General features: G+C 38.0%; 1 protein-coding gene across 1 annotated transcript; it reads left to right on the top strand.

Moving 5' to 3' along the window:
• Positions 1 to 7804: 7804 nt before the first annotated feature.
• On the top strand, positions 7805 to 10325 carry LOC140601270 (regenerating islet-derived protein 3-gamma-like). The gene is made up of 5 exons (XM_072769987.1): positions 7805 to 7958; positions 8514 to 8632; positions 8842 to 8979; positions 9624 to 9750; positions 10034 to 10325. The coding sequence occupies exons 1-5, from the start codon at positions 7880 to 7882 to the stop codon at positions 10099 to 10101; spliced, it is 531 nt and encodes a 176-aa protein (XP_072626088.1). The 5' UTR covers positions 7805 to 7879; the 3' UTR covers positions 10102 to 10325.
• Positions 10326 to 20960: the final 10635 nt, after the last annotated feature.

Below are 20960 nucleotides of genomic sequence, written 5' to 3'. Positions count from 1 at the left end.
CACAAAAACAGACACATAAATCAGTGGAACAGAATAGAGAATCCAGAAATGGGCCCTCAACTCTGTGGTCAACTATATTCGACAAAGCAGGAAAGACTATCCACTGGAAAAAAGAGTCTTCAATAAATGGTGATGTGATGGGAAAATTGGACATCCACATGCAGAAGAATGAAACTAGACCATTCTCTTGCACCAGACACAAAGATACACTCAAAATGGATGAGAGATCTAAATGTGAGACAAGATTCCATCAAAATCCTAGAGGAGAACACAGGCAACACCGTTTTTGAACTTGGCCACAACAACTTCTTGCAAGATACATCTATGAAGGCAAGGGAAACAAAAGCAAAAATGAGTTACTGGGACTTAGTCAAGATAAAGAGCTTCTGCACAGCAAAAGAAACAGTCAACAAAATTAAAGGACAATCTACAGAATGGGAGAAGGTATTTGCAAATGACCTGATAAAGGGCTAGTATCCAAGATCTATAAATAACTTATTAAACTCAACAGCAAAGAAACAAACAATCCAATCATGAAATGGGCAAAAGACATGAACAGAAATTTCACAGAGGCATTTACTGCATGAGTGAATTTCGAAGTATAAATTTGCCCTGGCGAATATGTACACCTCATGCTAGCCTCATGAAACTGGAATAAGCCTTTGAAAAGAAATTTGTCCTTGAAGCTTGTATCTGATATCAGCACTGATTGTAGAACTTGGTGCTAATCTTGACCTTGTATCCAAGTTAACTGTTCCCTTGCCTTGAGTTGGAAAACGGTTTGCCTTTACAACTGTAAATTTATTCATCCTTTTAATTTATGTAAGGTTTTTGTACACAATTCTCAATTCTTTAAGAGATGACAACAAATTCTGGTTTTCTACTGTCATGTGAGAACATTAGGCCCCAGCAACGCATCATTGTGTGAGGAAAATAAAGTGCTGCAGTTAAAAAAAAAAGCAAAACAAAACAAAAACAAACAAACAAACAAAAAACTCTGAGGGAGGAGAGGAAGGAAAATCTTGGAACCTGGAAAGCCTGGAATTTTAGATTGACATTTAATGTGCACATAGCCTTGGACCTTGGCCCAAGACCCCAGTCATGAACATGGGACTGACTTAGGATATATACATTGGATCTGGACTACAGACATGGACCATAAATCTATACTAAATATGGACACTGGAAGTGGACATTGGACCTTTTACCTGAACTTTCCATAATTTCAAACTTAGACTTTAGATCAAGACTTGGATCTCACCATATAGGATCTTAATATGAACCTATCATCTATACTTGGACATTGGAATGGATAGAAGACCTAAAACTTGGATCAGAATTTGTCCAGAACATGGAATCTGACCTTAATCATAGTCCATGGTCATGGACTTGGGCAATTTCCCATGACATTGACCTAGAAATGTAATCTTAGACTTGGGACTAAGTCTGGAGCCGGACATAGAACTTGGACTTGGACTTCAGTTCTAAACATAGATATGAAATTGGACTTTAGAACTTTACCATGATCTTGGAACTTTACCTTGACTTGGACATTGAATCTGTTAATCAGAAATAAATTTGACCTAAGACCTGATAATAGACCTAGATCTTGAATCTGGACAAGATCTAGAATCAGTGCATATAGATATGGACTTTGGACCAGCTTTGGACTTGGTCCTAGATTTCACTTTGGTCAAAGATGCTGACTGTGGACTGTGGACCTCTGATCTGAAAGTGGACTTTGGACAGAGAATTTGGACCTGCATATTCTAGTTTCTTGAGCACAACATTCAGTTGGAATTTACATTTTTTTTTGAAGCAGTCAATAAGTTACTTTGGAGAAGAGTGTCTGAGACTGACCTTCTTTCTTCTTATACTGTTTTTTTTTTTTCCAGTAATGATGCTTTGATTCATTTTAACTTGCCATATCAATTTGCAAAAAGTATTTTTAAAATGAATGTGTTTTTCTGAGCTCTTTTGGTTAGTCTGGGCTCACTACTAAACATCTATTTCTTATTTTTAATTGGAACAAAAATTACCAAAATCAGTGCCCTTTGGAATCAGACCAACTTATTAACCGTGCTAAGATCCAGTCACATCCCTCCTATTTTATGCTCTCAAAATCCTTATACTTGTTCTTCAGGGCTCTTACCATATTATAATTAAAAATGAATTACATTATTGTTTGATTAATTTCTTTCTAATTGTTTGTATACCAATTTTCTGCAATCTACACTCAGTGGTCCAAATCTGGTTTGCTGCTTGTTTTATATGGCCTGTAAGCTAAGAATTTGTTTTTACATTTTTAAATGGTTAGAAAATGATCAAAAGAAGAATATTTTGATATTGTAATAATTCTATATGGTGACAAGTGGTAACTACACTTATGGTGAACAATAAGTAATGCATACAACTATTGAATAAATATGCTGTATACCTGAGGTTAATAACATTGCATTTACTTATATTTCAGTAAGAAAGTATATTCTGTGACACGTAAAATGATATGAAATTCAAATTTCAGTGTTCAAAATTAATGCTCAAGTACAACATAAATGTGTCCATCATTTGCATATTGTTTTTGACTGCTTTCATACTACAGTGGAAGAGCTGAGGGACAGTATGCCTCACAGAGCCCAAACTATTTACCATCCTGCCCTTTACAAAAGTTTCCTGACTCTTGTCCTACACAGCAAATATGAAGACCATGTTTGTCATTATTAGGGCTGTATTTAGATTGTAGAGATTTTATTTATTTATTTATTTTAAAGATATTATTTATTTGTTTTAAAAGAAAGAGAGCATGAGTGCTGTTGGGGGCAGAGGAAGAGAGAGAGAAGCAGCATAGCAGGTTCCCAACTGAGCAGGAAACCCAACTCAGGGCTCCATCCTAGGACCCTGGGATGGTGACCTGAGCTGAAGGCAGATGCCTAAGCAGCTGAGCCACCCAGGCACCCCTAGATTTTAGAGATTTTAAAATATGACAAATCTCACATCTTAAAATCAATTTAATGTGGTAAATTTCCACTGCATAGTTTTAAGATACTTAGATTAGTAAATACTACACTGCAGTTAATTCAAAGAATTAGAACTATTTATCTCAGAGTAAATTTTAAAACCTAAGGCCAAATCAACAACAACAAAAAAATCTAAAATGTTGAGAAGAAATGTGTGAGAAATATCAGAAAGAGAGACAGAACATAGACTCCTAACTCTGGGAAATGAACTAGGGGTGGTGGAAGGGGAGGAGGGCAGGGGGTGGGGGTGAATGGGTGACGGGCACTGAGGGGGACACTTGACGGGATGAGTACTGGGTGTTATTCTGTATGTTGGGAAATTGAACACCAATAAAAAATTAATTTATTAAAAAATAAATAAATAAAAATTAAAAATAAAATTAAAAAAAATCTAAAATGTTATATAAAATATGACACAGGTATGTTAATCTAGCAAGATGGAATAATACTATATAGGGTTGATATATCTATAAGCAATAAATGCTCAAAAAGTAAGTTGGAAGGATTAGAAAATTCCTAATGGAGAAGTAAGAAGTGAGAATTACATAAGAAGTAAGAAGTTACTGCTATGATATTTCTTTATTACTTCTTTCTTTCTTTCTTTCTTTCTTTCTTTCTTTCTTTCTTTCTTTCTTTCTTTCTTTCTTTCATTTTAAAATTTTATTTATTTATTCATGAGAGACACAGAGAGAGGCAGAGGGAGAAGGAGGCTCCCTACAGGAAGCCTGATGTGGGACTTAATCCCAGGACCCTGGGATCACCTGAGCCAAAGGCAGACTCTCAACCACTGAGCCACCCAGGGATCCCAGCTTTATTTCTTAAAAAAAAAAAAAAAAAAAAAAAAAAAGATATGAAGATGGCAAGATATCATTGCTGTTCATTCTAGATGGTAAATACATAGATGCTTACTAAGTGTGTTCTCTATCATAAAGTAATTCATAATAAAAATAAAAGCAACATAGCTATGAAAGAAGCATTTCTGATTTTTATTTGCTGTCAAAAGAACTATGTGCTCTGGAAATGCATTTCAGGTCTGAAGAGTTGCCATTAACGAAGTGATTGTAATTGATGGTAATCAGTTGGAAACACAATCTTAATTTTTTCTCCCAAATGAAGAATGCTTTGTATTATGACTAGTTCATCCTAAAAGAAAATAAATAACAAACAATAGCCTTTATAAAATACACAATAAGTATACTAGAACTAACATGATATACAACAGGGAACTGTTCCAAGACCAATGTGAGGCATTGAAACCAAATAAAAATTGACAGTTTCCTGATAAAAACCTAATTGCCCTCAATAACTGCACAAGTGATAAAATAGTTACTATTTATTACTTAAATATGATTAACCCAATGGTATCAACTCTACAGTGCTCTGATAACTTCCCTTATTGGCCTCAGGGACTTTGAGGTTTGGCCAGTCAGCCTTGGTTCACAAAGTATATGGGACCTCATTTTATTCCTTTCCCATTTCTTCTGACAGGTTTAGGATAAGGTGAAAGGACCAAAGTAGCATCCTGAGTATTTGGTTAATATATCCCAACGGGCTGTGCTTTAGTGATAAATCTCCAATAAAATATGTTCAAGGCTATTTTTTGATATGAGCACTGCTGAACCATCTTCCAGGAACTTTTCATATTTCACCATTCTTGTAAGATATATCCCAGATTCCCGCAATGTGATCATTTACCCCCTTGAATTAATTCTAGGAATGATCATACTAAGGTTTATCTGAAAATATTGTTTGACTTGGAAGTTAGTATGTATAAAAAGTACAAGTTGGACATTATATCTTTTGGCAAAGAAAACTTTGTAAAGCTCAAACCAAGAGTAAGGATTCCTTACTCACCACCAAGAAGTACAGTGTAACTAACCTAAAATTAACTTTTTAAAGATAGAATTTAATCAAACTTTTCAGTGCCTGGTTAATGAGGATTGCTAAGGAGAATAACTACAAATAAAACAATAACAGTTAAATTTTACTGAGTTTGGTGAGCTGTCATGTGAAACAAGTCTTACATTGCAGTTAGAGATACTATAACCTTAAGATATATTATAACTTTGTTTCAATTAAAGTAGAAACAAAACCGAGTTTTAATAACTTTTCATAGGAGGATTTGAGTTTAACCTAGCAATAGGGAAGATTCTGGAGCAAAGAAAAATACGTACAGTTTTAAAAAGGAAAAGAGAAATTTTGGAGAATGCCTGTAATTCTACTTCTTAAGATAAATGCAAGACTTAGAGGTTTTCCATCTTCAAAACTATTTAAGCTCTGCTTTGACAGGTGGAGTCTGATGATTACTCTTTTTAATTCTGAAGATGTAATTTTTTTCTGGTTGGACACAGAAGATCAATTTCCTCATTGTTTTTTTCTTGTTTTTATTTGTAAACTGTTTACATAGCTAAATGTTAAATATTATTTGTTTATAATACTTTAATATTTCACTTGAATTTGTAAAAGTTATTTTTAATGCATATGCTGTATATGATTCCACATGAATATTGCTCTATATTAAGCTATTTCTAGTTTATAGTAATGATGGGAAAAATACCTATGTATTATAATTGATAGTGAACATGTAAGTTAAAGTATAACTTTCTATCTGGAAAATTTGAAACATATTTTGAAATTTGAAAGAATATTTGAAAATTGAATTCAATTCAGTTATCTGAAATTGAAAGAATTGTATAATGCTCTTATATCTTACACTTAGACTCAGTAATTATTACCAGATTGTAATGTATTTGCTTTATTTCCCATTCCTCAGCCTCTCCTCATGTCAAACACAGACATTTTCTTACATAATTTGAAAAAAGTCATAGATAGCATGATATTTCACCTCTAAATACTTCACTGTAAATATCAGAAGTAGAAGGAAATTCACTAACTATAATACCATCATCACAAGAGAGAAAATTTAAGTATCTGGGATTATCAAATATCATATTCATATATCACGGTTGTCCCTGAAATGACTTACTTTATTAATCAAGATCCATTTAAAATTTGCTTATGTGATTAAATTACTATATCTCTTTAGGTTCTTTTAACCTGAAATAGATACTTCGGTCAATTACACTGAGCTTTTCAAGAATTTGAGAACATACTCCATTCTAGATTTCTAATTGCTATTATTCACTTCTCAAGTAATTTTTTTAACGTAGCAAGATTTTTCTCAATCATTTTAATTATCATATTTGTGTGGTGTATTATTCTTATACTTTTAAACTTTAATTTCCACTGAGCACTCACTATATTTATGGCTTTGTATTTACATATTTTGTATATATTTTGATATAATACTTCCTTTTTCCTTTTTAACAAAAGAATATGTTGGCTATATTTCATATTAGATTATTTGTAGGTTCTACTGACTTTGGAATCTGATGACATGAATCAGTAATGAGCATAACTGCGTGACTTCATCACAAATCCTTACTGTAAACATGTACACACAATAGTGTGAGAGACAAGATCTGTAGAAAATCCCAGCTTAACGATGTCCAGGACTGGCTAAACCACACCTGAAACACATGGTATGAGCCACATGTTTCCTTCTGTTGCCAAAATTGCTAACTCAGAAGTAAACCTGACTGAGGAACTTTTCTCAGTACCTTTACATGAAACTGGCTCCTCTCCCAGTAAGAATGTATCAGATATAAACATCTTTTCATTTAGAGCCAAATGATAGTCTTGCAGAGGAGGTTCTTAGCAGCCCAGGGTAGTGAACATCTTGATGTCACATCTCCAACTTACATGCAAGATAGAACAATGTCTACAATTCATCCAATCACTGCTCTGACTCTAACCCTCTTTTTACTTCCTTTGCCTCTGCATCATTTGACTCTAATCTTCTTATGCATGAATTTACATTGTCTCTTATTTTACCACAGGTAAGCTCCATCTCTCAAGAGACTGGTAAGGCAAGTTTAGCATCTGATTTTCCTTAATATCCTGGCTCACCTATTGAATCATCGAGAGATTCTGGATTTTCCTTAAAATTAGCCACCATGTTTAAGATGCAGCCATGAAATAATCATCCCCATTTTTGACTTCAGTTCCTTCTGTACTCTCACTGATGATAACTGTGTTACTTGTAATTGCCATACTCACCTCCACTTATCATCCAAGATCATTTAATTTAACTACACAAAATAGAAAGAAATATACATGTATGCTTACAAAAGGGAGTTCTTGAATATCAACTAAAAGAATTACTCCATTAGATGTTCCCCTTTTTTAATACTACAATTCCTGCTAACAGCCCCTAATACAGAAGAAGAGCCAGCGAAAGAACAAATTTCACCTGTTCCTGGGGAAAGAGCTGACCTGCTAACGGGAAAGAGGCAAAATCTGTGGCAATTCCCAGCCTTTGCTGGGAAGAGACTCCTCCTTACGGTAGCAATCTCCTTGAACCAATGCCAAGCCCTTCCCATGACCCCTGACACCTCCACATTCCTGTTATTGATTTCAGTGCCTGCCCTTCAATTTTTCTTATAAAAGCCCAGCCTGACTGACAGACCATTGCAAATCCCTGCAAGACAGGTGAGTGGAAGCTGAGAGTGGCAGGAGTTATACTGTACATATTTGGGGGAAGGTACAGGAGGATCCCTCTGTGAGACAGAGACACAGCATCTGTGATTTCAGCACAGGCTGGCTGGCAGGTCTCATGGGGTGGGAGGGTGTACTGATCATCTGATTCTTTCCAGAGCTATACAAGGGGATAGATGTCACTGAGATCAATTTGTTCCTAGGGGACTAAACAAAGACAAGGAAGAGGAGTCGCCCTCCCTAATTGCCCTCTTTCTAATTACTCTTTCCTTAGTGATCTCTGATTGCTTCCTAGGATCACAGACATGATGCTGCCTCCCATGGCCCTCCCCAGCATGTCCTGGATGCTGCTCTCCTGCCTGATGGTCCTGTCTCAGGTCCGAGGTGAGCTTGCCCTGTCTGTAGCACTGGGTCCTTGTGAATGCTCAGGGCCAAGAGGAAGAAAAAAGGCTCCTGTGGTAATGGTGACATATCTCCCCGCACAATGAAACTGCCTATAACTTGCCCAACTCACTCCTTCCTTCAGAGTAACCAGGGGTGACAGGCGTCGCAGTGGTCCACTAGCACCACAAGGAGGTCATTCATTTTGTCAGTGCAGTCTAATTTATGTTGGAAGGTGAAGGAGGAAAAGCATGAAGGGTCAATAATGAGATATAGGGAAGGAAAATGAGGATCCAGTGCAAGAATGGTCGGCCTAGTGTGTGGAAGGGTTGGGCTTTGAAGGTGAAGGAGGAAAAGAGGAGAGAAGTTTCCTCACTTAGTGCAGTTGGTTCAAGACCCAGAAATCCTGAAAGGGTAGGCAATGGTGAGAGACAGTCAGGGCTTTGACATCACTTCCCCACGCACCGGCCTCATAGATATTCCCCTAGATCACCTCCCTACCCTGATGCCCACTCTCCTCTTCACTTCTTCCTTCTCTTTGACTCCCTTCCACCATAGGTGAAGACTCCCAGAAGGACGTGCCTGCCCCACGGATCACGTGTCCCAAAGGCTCCAAGGCCTATGCCTCCCACTGCTATGCCTTGTTTATGACCCCCAAATCCTGGATGGATGCTGATGTGAGTACTTGGGTTTTCAGTTAGGGGTTTTAAGGGGAAAGTACATTAGAGACCTGAGGGGGTGGGTTCCATTCTCCAGAGTTTCTCCAGAAGGGGCGAGATTGAACACCCTCATCTCTTGCATATATACCCCTTCTCTCCTACCTCTGCCCTGCCCTCCTCCGAGTTATGTCTCAGGCTCCCCCTGAGTCTCTCCTTTCCCCACCCAGATGGCCTGCCAGAAGAGGCCCTCGGGACACCTTGTGTCTGTGCTCAGTGGGAGTGAGGCATCCTTTGTGGCCTCCCTGGTCAAGAACAGTGTGAACAGCTACTCATATGTCTGGATGGGGCTCCATGACCCCACAGAGGTATGCACTCATTTCTCTTCATAACCTCTCAAGCTGCTATTGCCCCCCAGCCCACTCCCTGTCCCCAGTGCCTGCCCACCAAATGCCCTAGAGAGCCCTGGAGCTCAGAGATCTAGGAGGACATTAGGGAGAAGGGAAAGGTCTTGCAGCCAGCTGAACAGCTGAGTTCTGTGGAAGTCCCTTGTCTCCAGCTGAAGTGAATCTGCCTCCTGTCATGCTTTTGCACAATTTCCATGTGAGGCCTTGTAATTCAGTTCTCTGAGCTTCACAGAGTCGGCACTTACTGTGCTGAGGGAATCCTAAATGAACATAGGATCCATTTTTGCTCTGTAAATCAGACATTGTCTTTGAGGTTCAGAGGGTAATCACAAATGTACCACTGATTGCTGTTCAGTCAGGAATGTGTTACTCTGAATGGTTCTGTTGGTCTTTGTGATTACTGATTTTGGAATCTGCCAATCAAAACAAGGAATTAGGAAAAGTTTCCTTTCCAGAGGAGAGCTCTGGCTCCAGGGCAGCATCTGGATGAGCGGAGCAAATTTGGTGATGTTGGGGAAGGGTTCATGCAAGGAGAACTCTAATGGAGAGTTCTAATGGATGGAGGGTGGTGAGAATTCAACCTCACCACCCTCCATCCTCTACAGGGCTATGAGCCCAATGCAGATGGTTGGGAGTGGAGTAGTGCTGATATTCTGAATTACTCTGCCTGGGAGAAAAACCCCTCCACCATTGCAAACCCTGGCTATTGTGGGAGCCTGTCAAGAAGCACAGGTAAGTAACAGAGAAGCTACTTTCTGCCCAGGCTTTTTCATCCTCTATTTCCCCATTTCTCAGCATGACCCTCAAAGAATCCCCCTGAGCTAGAAAATGTAGTGTTGATTTGTCTCCACCATCCCCTCTCATCTCTCCTTTTTTTGAGTCTCATTTCTCTGGAGTAGGACACTGGTGAGGGTGAGAAGGAGGCTTTGAATCCTAGGCCAGAAACTGGGATGCCTCTCTCTTGGGTTCATAAGCTCTACCAGCCACACTTACCTGAGCTCCTCTGTTTCTCTAGGATACCTGAAATGGAAAGATTATAACTGTGCTACGAAGCTACCCTATATCTGCAAGTTCAAGGACTAGGTCTGGGGAGACCTCAGGAACCTGAGTTTTACATGCAGCTCATCATGGACATGGGACCAAGCATGAATACTCACCCTAGAGTCTTCAAATAAATATCCTCCCATACCTCCAAACTGACCACATCATTATGACCTTCCCTACTTCTCAGCCTTATCTAAAATACCGCTGTGTCTTCCATAACTTGAGTTCAAGTGAGAAAATTAAAAATAAATGTTTTGTCTCAATTGTCTGTCTTGTGCACTTCTGTCTCATAGAGAAAACTTTAGTTGGAAGAAGTGGTTGAGTAGGAAGTCCTTGGGGGTCTTCCTTTTGCCCAATTTCATCCTGGTTTCTGGAAAAGTTCCTAAATATGCATTGTTACTAGCCTGTTTGTAATGGGAGGTGTTTCAATACAGCTCGTGTAGGTTTGGGGTGTGCACATTGCTCCCCCACACATTCTGCTGCATATTCCCCTAGGTCTGATGGTATAACACTACCAGTTTAAAGTTTCAGACGATGTTTAGAACAGTACTTCCTAAAGTATCAGACTGAAGGACAATTAATAGGTTTCATCTATATTTGTAAAACAGACTATGAATAAATAAATCAAAATAATTAGATGGATAAAACAAATAATATATGGACCTATTTTTTATTATCTTTGACAGGCATATAAGTGATATGTCAAATTACTGTACAATTTCCTAATATCTTTCGAATTCTGTTACTTTCCTTGCCATGGTCAGAGGGCATTGCTCCACCGAACTATGCATTCCCCTGTCCCTAGCAGGCACTTGTGAGAACAGACTCAACTAGGTCCTCTTTCTTTTGCCCTAAAACATCCTTATCTAGTCAGGACTGGATTTGGGATGGCTTTAACATCTGATAGGATTTTTGTTACTATTTTTTTTCAGTGAAAAAAGAATGATGCTCTTTTGAATAAATTCCCTTTAACTGACTACAGACAAGACCCAGACTTTTCATGGAACTATCTATATATCAAGACCACTGATCTGCCTTCCATCTTATCACCACCTCTCCCTAATCACATGTTTCTATTATAGAAAAAAAGTGTATTTGGCTAGTTTCCTAATCTGAAAAAGAATTCTTTTCTATGAAAAGAATCTCATATGAGACCACTGACAAAATTTTCCATATAAGCAAAGAATACTACAACATTGCTAGGTGAGGTTATCACTTTTTGAATAAATAGTTGAGATGAATGCACTTTATCACTTGTTAAAAATGAATATTTGTTAAATTTCTTTTGCTCTTTCTAAGATAGACTGCCTTGATTAAAGCATTTTTGGTGGAAACACTTTTCCATCAGTTTAAATGATGTGTAACACCATGGGTCTTGAGTTTTTGCCCTGGTTGAAGTAATAAAAATCAGAAAAATTCACAATGACAGTGCTTGTGCCAATTCCTATTTAATTTGAGTTCCTCCTTCAGAAAGGAGTTGTAAGGACCACATTCTGTTCTTTCAGTTGGAGGATACCATAGTATAAGACAGGACATTTGTAGTTGCAGGTAAGAAAGATCCCAGCATAATATGGCTCAAAAAATAAGTATATGTATTGCATCACCTAACTGAAATATCTAAAAGTAAGGTAGGTTCTGAGTTCAGTTCATTCAGGGACAGCAGTTATTTCTCTGGGCATTTCTATCTTGTCACAAAATATCACTCTTCCAATTTTTATCATATCTTTGGTTGTACTTTTAGTTCTCTTGTCAGCTTACATTGTGAATATATCTTTGTATTTTCCCTTTGCCCAAATAATTATGTAAATATGTCATGTCTAATTTTAGCCTCCCTTTGACCCACTGGCACTTAAAGTTTAGATAACATGATTTTTCAAATCTAGGCTGGTGATACTATATATTTTAGAGAAGTAATTAGTCATTTGGTAAAGATATGATCAAAATACTGCCCTCTCCTCAGAGCAATGTAAAAATAGATAATTAAGAGGACACTTGGAAAAATCTGTGATATTGGAACTTATTAAATATTTTGAAAACTTTTCTCTCAAACTGGGTTTAGACTGGACATCGCTACTCTCCTAAGGATATGTTAAATATTATAATATTTATCTGGAACTCCAACAAAGCCACTTGGTATCCATATTCTGGCTCTATAAACCAAGTGGCTACCTAGTGATTCCTTAGCCTTGCAGGAAATTCATAACCAGTTCTTTGCTGCCAACTATTTTCCCAGAAACAAGTACTTTCTGACTCTTAAAATTATATATATATAATTATATGTATAATTATATATATATAATTTTATATAATTTTATATAATTATATATAATTATAGATTATGTATTAATTATATTACAGATTATTATATTTTATATTATATATTAATTATATTATATATTATATATAACTATATAATTTTATATAATTTTATTATTTATATATATAACATCATTGCAAATAGTCATGAAGTATTTAGTCTATCTTCTCTAACATAAAATTAAAAATAATATAACATTCAACAAACCAAGTAAGTTTTAGAAAATGTTGTACTATTCAATTGATATTAACCACTATAAACTACGCTGAAGTGTTTCATGTTTGTTAAATTATAAAAATGTACATGTAGTAGTAGGAGGAGGTGGAGGTAATAAAGAACCTTTTCATATTCCCCCTTTGTACATTCTCCTTTTACAGTCTCCCCTTCACTGTCCAGTTTGAATGGTTTTACTGGAGTAGAGGGGAAAGATTTGTCATAACAGGATCTGAGAGAGAAGCAGAACCAAAATCAAAGCCTAGCAAATGAGCAGAGCAAACCCAAGACACTACAAAGAGACATAGGTGATAAAGGCTCAGAGAGATTCCCAGCATGGGGAGAGGCTCTTCCAATGGAGAGGCTGGAAGTGCCCAAGGTATCCTCTCCACAGTCAGGATGGATTTCCCTTTAGGCAAAGGTGGAATGTTATTGTTCTCTGAGGACTCACAGATGCATAGTTCTCAGGTCACTGAGAGGCAGAGGGAAGAGGAAAAAGTCTTCCAGGAAAGACTACAAAATGGAAGAAATAAAGTGGTCCAGAAGCAGATGCAAGAGGTCAGGCCTGGGAATAATGGAGATACCTGGGGAGAGATTCATGAGAGACAGAGAAGCAGGGAAGAATAGACACACTATTCCTCCTACTACCAGCCTATCTCGTATCCTCATTGTCTTTTCCCCCACACCCATAAAGTGACCACTATTTGCCTATGTAGAATCTGATAGGCAAATGAGGATGATTTTTTAAAAGATGACAATTCTTCCAATTGAGTCCAACTGTAAATATTTTCTGCAAACCTGACTTCAGTGTAAAAATTCTACCTTCAAGATTACATTTTAGTATTTTAAATTTAAAAAATAATAATAATACAGTAAATGTCTACCCTAACCTCCAAACCAATTCTCTAAAGAACAAACACCCATATATGAGTAGCAAACTATTATGTTAAATAGAAAAGTCTTTGAAACTTGACTTCCTGATTGGTGGACAATAAATGTATTTGTTTAAAACTTTTTTTGTTATTTATATGAGATGACATACAATGCCTCTCTGCACCAGCAACATCTGTGACTTGTGTCTTTTTTTTCACCCATACTTAGTTCTGAACTGTCTTGTCAAGGATGTCTGTGTAGTGAAAAATCTTTAAAAACAGAAAAGGAGTGCCTGCGTGACTCAGTTGGTTAAGCAGCTGACTCTTGATTTCAGCTCAGGTCATGATCTCAGAGTCATAAGATCAAGCCATGCATTGGGCACTGCATTAGGCTTTGTACTGGGTATCTATCTGCTTAAGGTTTCCTCTCTCCCTCTCCCTCTGTTGTTCCCCTCTCTGTTATACTCCCTCTCTCTCTCTCCAAATGAATGAATGAATGAATGAATAAATAAATAAATACCTTTGAAAATAGAAAATGGATACCACACATCTGTCAGAATGGCTAAATCAAAAACACAAGAAACCACAAGTGTTGATGATGATGTCAAGAAAAATGAACACCTGCACACTATTTGTGGAAATGCAAACTGGTGCAGATACTATGGTAGACAGTATGGAGGTTCCCCAAAAAATTAAAAATGGAATTACCACATGATACACTAATTACACTATTGGGTATTTACCTAAAGAATACAGAAACTCTAATTCAGAAAGATATATGCACCGCTAATTTTAATGTAGCATTATTTACAATAGCCAAAATATGGATGCAACCCAGTGTTCACTGACAGATGAATATATAAAGAAGAGGTGGGAGATATATAGATATAGATAGATATAGATATAGATATAGATATAGATATAGATATAGATATATCTATAATGTAATGTTACTCAACCATAAAAAGAGAATGGCATCTTGCCATTTAATGCAACAATATGTATAGACCTAGAGTAAAATGCTAAGGGAAGTAAGTCAATCAGAGAGGCAAATACCATATGATTTCGCTCATGTGGAATTTAAGAAACAAAACTAATGAACAAAGAAAAAGGAGACAAACAAAAAAACAGATTCAAATAATGAGCGGGTAGTTACCAGAGGGAAGGCAGGTGGGGGAATGGGTGAAATAGGTGAGGGGGATGAAGAGTAGTACATTTATCATGATGAGCACCAGGTGATATATGGAATATGTATAAATATATAATCACTATACTGTATACCTGAAACTAGGGGCACCTGAGTTGCTCAGAGCTTGAGCATCTACCTTTGGCTCAGGAAGTGATCCTGGGTCCAGGGATTGAATCCCACATCAGGCTTCCTGTGAGGAGCCTGCTTCTTCCTCTGTCTATGTCTCTGCCTCTTTCTCTGTGTCTCTCATTAATAAATGAATATAACCTTTCAAAAAATTTTCCCTTATAATATAACCCAATGCATATGAAGGCATCTGCATCAGCCCATCTATGTCCCCCCACCCATGGGACTTGGGACTTGGAGGTAAGGTAAAGTACGGTGAGTATGTAGGGCTCATGCTGCTCATCAAGTCTTTTGCCTTCTGCCATTATCAGTGAAATTGATATTGTCCAACTTACCTTGCAAGCAGGGCGATATTTCAGAGACTTCATAGTTCTTGACATGAAATTAAGTAACTTTTATATATATTGGAAGAAAATTAACTGAAGGGTCTTGAGTTTCACTTAATTTCTTTTTTTTAAAGATTGATTGATTGATTCATGATAGACAGAGAGAGAGAGAGAGGCAGAGACACAGGCAGAGGGAGAAGCAGGCCCCATGCCGGGAGCCCGACACAGGACCCCAGGATCGCACCCTGCTCTCCCACCTTCCCTCCACAACCTACCATGAATTTTTCTCTTTGCCTCCCTTCATAGATGTAAAGTACTACCAACCTCATCCTGTCACAGTGTCTAGTCCTGCATAGTACTAAGGATTGTCCTGTCATTCTTCCCTTAGGGACAGCTGAGCTTTTCAATAACCACTCTGCAGAGGAAGACTGAATCTTAGTCAAATAATCTTCTGAAATATCTGCTAATATCAAATATGATGGACTTCAAATGGGTCATAGACTGGGGAATTTTGTAAGAAAACAAGTAGGAAGAAAGTCAGCTAGAGCACCATTGGAGTTTGGGAGTTAGATTGTCTATGTTTTTATTAGCCTATTCTCAGGAATACTTAATGGAAAGAATTTTATAATTTTCCTCCTTTTAGAGGTTTTCTGTTTCTAAAGCTATTTGTACAACAGTTTTCAAGATACTAATGATAAAACGTTTGGAATGTTTGAACCTTTTGATTATAAAGTACCACACAAATAGATTTGTCTTATTCATACCACAAATTCCCCTGAATGGCCACTGACATTCTAATTTGTCTTTCATAAAATCCTACCAGAATTTCAAATGTTTAGTGCTCTTGGCACCACAATCCTTATCATATTAAAAGGCAGACTATGACTCTGATGTTCATTATATGACTATAGCTATTTATATTCAAATGATAAAAATGTATAAGAAACAAAGAAAAAACATCTCAGCCCTGTAATCCGCTTTGTCCTGATAACACTGAGTAGTGAAACAAATCAAATCAAGAGGTTTATACTAAGTGGTGGCACCTGGGTGGCTCTGGTCATGATTCTGGGGTCCTGGGATGGAGTCCCACATCCAGCTTCCCGCAGGGAGCCTGCTTCTCCCTCTGCTATGTCTCTGCTTCTCTTTCTGTGTCTCTCATAACTAAATAAATACTATCTTTTTTTTTTTTTTTAAAAAGAGGTTTATACTAAGGGCAAAGAAGAAATAGAATAAAGATAAAGATCATGTTTCATTCAATGTAAAGAGTACAGTGCTGCTCAGAAGGGGCCTTCCTCAGCTGTCCCTTCTGTGAGACTCAAGGGTAGGGACACCTGAAGGGGTTTTTGGAAATGGCTCTCCAAGACAATGAACCAAATACAGGAAGAAAATCAAACTAAACACTTTTATTAAAGAATGCCTGGCCTGATAAGACTCTAAGGAACATTCTCACTTGGGGCAAGAGGGTGGAATTTTTTGTAAGATTTTATTTATTTATTCATGAGAGACACAGAGAGGCAGACACAGAGGGAGAGGGAGAAGCAGGCTCCCTTCAGGGTATCCCAAGGGGGTAGAATGTTTAATGGAACTTTACTATGGGAAGGTGAATTGAAGTTCAGCTACTATCAAGAATAAAGGGGAACACCTGGGTGGCTCAGCGGTTGAGTGGCTGCCTTTACCTAGGGCATGATCCTGGGGTCCTGGGATTGAGTCCTGCATCTGGCTCCCTGTAGGGAGCCTGCCTCTCCCTCTGCCTAAATCTCTGCCTCTCTCTGTATGTCTGTCATGAATGAATGAATAGAATATTGTTTAAAAAATAATAAAGGAATTGTTCTTGAGGATTAGCAGCCATAGCTTGAGTAATTTAAATTTTCTCTAAAGGAATGGAGAGAAGCAATTACGAGTTGATGTTCTGCACAAGTAGGAGCTGGCTGGAAGAAAGGCCACAGGGGGGTAAGTATATGCAAAGTCAGAGAGGAAATTTCTCAGGTCTCATGTCCTTCAGGTGCTTTCATAAGAGAAATAGGGGAATTATTCCCATTACAAGTTTGAGTGAGGTCCATCTCAAGAAAGCAAGAATGGCAGAAAACTCTGGCAGAATTCTAATGACCCCCCATCGACCCTTGATCTTATTATAATATCCCCCCTTCAGTGTGAGCAGAGCTTGTAAATACAGTCTCAACTCCTGAGTCATATTACCTTATGTGGCAAAAAAAGTCTTGAAGTGGCAATTAGGGTCACTAATCAGTTGACTGTAAATCAATTAAAAAAGGAGAATTCTGGGAGATTATTGAGGTGGGTCCTTTCTAATTACAGGAGCCATTTAAAAGCAGATTTCTCTGATTGGCAGCATCAGGGCAAGTCAAGAAATTCAAAGCATCAAAAAGATTCATTGTGTCATTGCTGGCTTAGAAGATGGAGGTGGCCTTGTGCTAAGAAATGGAGCTTAGACTTAGAGTAGGTCCTCAGCTGGCAGCCAGTAAGGAAATGGGGCTAAGGAAAGTGAATTAACACACAGAGTTTCCATGGGATGAAATATGTAGGGGTAGGCTGGAATCCATCTTTTAAGTCATAATCACCTTCTCTGAGAATCAAGGACCTTGTGCCTCCTAGATCATAATGAAGAGATCTTAACTTATTTTTTGGTATCCCCTGAGCCTAAATCAGGCCTTGCTTAAGGAAAAATATTATGAAAGAGAATTCTCTATCTAACCCCGTTGCATTCTCTAACTGGGAAAATAAGGAAAACACCCATGTCGAAAGAACCAATAGAAAATTCCACTAGATGTCAGAATCTGAGGTCAGTCCAGCAGGATCCCATCAGGGAGATATTCAGAATGTTCTGGGAGGTCTTATTGCACAAGATAGTGCGTGATCTTGATTGATCTGAAAGTGTGCTCAGGAGAGGATGAGCAGCATGGGCTTCCAGGCTACCTGTGAGATGGTAAAAGTAAGGGAGCCATTTGGTAAATACAGATATGCTAGAGTGGTGCAGGCAGAGGACAGATCAGGAAACAGATGGCAAGGGAAGGCCAAGGAAACAAGGATCCAGCAGGACTCTGCGGGGAGTGTGCAGGGACCTTGACGAAAGAACAGCAGGATCTTAAAAAGATGAGGGGGAAAAAAACAGACTGGAAGAAAGAAGAGTTGAATTTTAACCGCTTTTTCTTCCACAGTATGATGTTGAACAAGTCAGTTACATGAATTTCAAACTGCTTTCTCCATTGTTCCAAACAGAGACACTGCTCATCTTTTCTCTCTGCCTTCCTTGTCCATGTGTCTCACAGATTGTCCTATTACAGGCTCACAAAATCTCTGCCTGCTTCCTCATGCCACCCGCCAACCCTAGCCATCACTATTCCTTGAAGGTCTCTGCTCCTTCCTGGACTGCTCGGGGTCATGAGAACTGAGCATCTGGTGACTTCTGGAGAAGGGCAAAGCCACCTTTGACTTGCATAGTTTGCCAACCTACCTGTGGGAAGGGCAACCGCACCTCATCTGTGACAATTCCCAGGGTGTACCAGAAAGAGGCTCTTCCTGGTGCAACAATTTCCTTATATCATCCCTCTGTAGGGCTCTGAGCTTCTACCCTTGCCATCCCTTCATAATTCAAATTCGAAGTTATATAGAAGAGGAATCTAGAGGAAAATAGCTGCTGCTTCTGGATTTGAGGAATTTATAAATTTTCTGGAGACCCCATACGCAAACTTAATAAATAAGATAACTTTAGCTTGATAGAGTATGCACTTCTGACTATTCAAGGATCTGAGCTTTAGAGGAGGGAAAGATCATGGATGTTTTTCTGTAACAGCTAGTTCTTTCCCTAATGCTTTTGTGTCCTTTATTTCCTTGGACCCAAGCTGAGACATGAGAAAAAGAGAGGTAGGGGTTCTGACTTATTCTCTGTCTTTCTAAGCCTCCATCCTGATTTCAATTTATCTGATCCCATGTGTTTGTGACCATGAGTGGAACTTGCTTATACTTATGCTGAGATGGGGAAGAACAATATGCCCCTCCCAAATATACACACATAGACACAAATACACACACATACACATAGGGTGGTGATGCTTTTGTATATGAAAGACACATTGTTGGTTAAAGTACTGGATACTTTCCATCCTTAGATGGGTGGATAAAGAAGATGTAAATATATATATATATATATGCAATGTAATATTTTACATCCCTTCTAAGCCACCTTTATGAGATCTTCCCATTTGTGATGACATAGATTAAGCTAGAGGATAATATGCTAAGTGAAATATGTCAGAAAAAGAAAGACAGAACCATCCAATTTCACTTATATGTGGAATCTAAAAAAAAACAAATGAATAAGCAAACAAAAATCAGAAACAAACCCATAAATACAGAGAACAAACCAATGGTTGCCAGAGGAGAGGGCGGTAGGGGGACAGAAAAAAATGGATGAAGGGGAGTGGGGTATACAGGCTTCCAGTTATGGAATGAATAAGTCATGGGGATGAAAGATATAGCATTAGGAATATATTCAGTGACACTGTAATAGCATTATATAGTGACAGATGTAGCTATACTTGTGGTGAGCAGAGTATAACATTCGGACTGTGGAATTACTAAATTGTATACCTGAAGCTGATGTAACACAGTGTATCAGTTACACTTCAACTTAAAAAAAGTATTAGGCATTTGTTTTTTACATTTATTCACTTTCTGAGGTCTTCTTGTGGGGTCTCTATGGCTATGGCCGTGATCAATGAAGGGTGGTTATTTACTGAAATCAGTCAAGCCTCAAAGAGCTGGATATGTTGATTATAAAGACACTAAAGTGAGGGAAATCAGCAAGCTTTGTTAGTATAAAAAAAAAAGTGACCTGGAAGTAAAACTTTCTGAGTTCAAATAAATCCTAAGTACCCAATACTTAGTAGCTATTTGATCTTAAATGACTTCTCTCCTCTGATCTTCAGTTCCTTCATCTTTTAAGTACATTCAATAATAGCACCTGTATTAGCAGATTGTTATGGGAATTAAGTAGGTTGCTATTTGTAAAGAATTTAGGATTGTACCTGGCACATAGAACATGCAATAAAAGCATATGTTAAATAAACTATTTTTTAAAAGTTAGAGTTCTAGGCAGAAGAAAAATAAAAATGCCTCCCTCAAAAAGTCCCACAAATTATGTGCTATATCAATTAGAGTTTTCCTTTAAGGTAGAAAAGACTAAATTATAAGTTCTCATTCATTTGGGGAATATAAATAATAGTGAAAGGGAATATAAGGGAAGGGAGAAGAAATGTGTGGGAAATATCAGAAAGGGAGACAGAACGTAAAGACTGCTAACTCTGGGAAATGAACTAGGGGTGGTGGAAGGGGAGGAGGGCGGGGGGTGGGAGTGAATGGGTGACGGGCACTGGGTGTTATTCTGTATGTTGGTAGATTGAACACCAATAAAAAATAAATTAAAAAAAAAAAATAAGTAGGCTTCCTTATACCTACAGAACACAGCAGCCCACAGAAAGGCCTCACTCTAGCCCATACTTCCTTAGCCCCTTTTCCCCCCACTCTCATATTTGCTAGACAGGCTCTTATTCATATGACTGTCAAGAATTAAAGCAAGAGGGAAATGATGCCTCTAAAAATACCTGGGACAAGGGTAGAAAGTAGTATATAGCTACTGGAAGAGGCCAGCAGCACCACATATTAGTCACAGCCTTGACACTTTCCAAGCCTTATTGGAGGCTTATTAAGATATCACTCTACTTGGGGACACATTAATACTAGATAGCTCTCCAGCTATCAGAGATTGCCAAATGATATCTTTAAAAAAAAAAAAGATTTTATTTATTTATTCATGAGAGACACACAGAGAGAGAGAGGCA

This window comes from Canis lupus, chromosome 12 (assembly GCF_048164855.1).
Source record: "Canis lupus baileyi chromosome 12, mCanLup2.hap1, whole genome shotgun sequence".
NCBI lineage: Eukaryota > Metazoa > Chordata > Mammalia > Carnivora > Canidae > Canis > Canis lupus.
This window is presented reverse-complemented; position numbering and strand designations above follow the sequence as displayed.

What these genes read in the sequence shown, in the direction of transcription:
- LOC140601270 (XM_072769987.1), top strand. Translation starts at nt 7,880, where the DNA reads ATGATGCTGCCTCCCATGGCCCTCCCCAGCATGTCCTGGATGCTGCTC. An exon ending in AATCCTGGATGGATGCTGAT is followed by an intron (nt 8,633 to 8,841) that starts GTGAGTACTTGG and finishes TTCCCCACCCAG; the next exon opens with ATGGCCTGCCAGAAGAGGCC. An exon ending in GAGCCTGTCAAGAAGCACAG is followed by an intron (nt 9,751 to 10,033) that starts GTAAGTAACAGA and finishes CTGTTTCTCTAG; the next exon opens with GATACCTGAAATGGAAAGAT.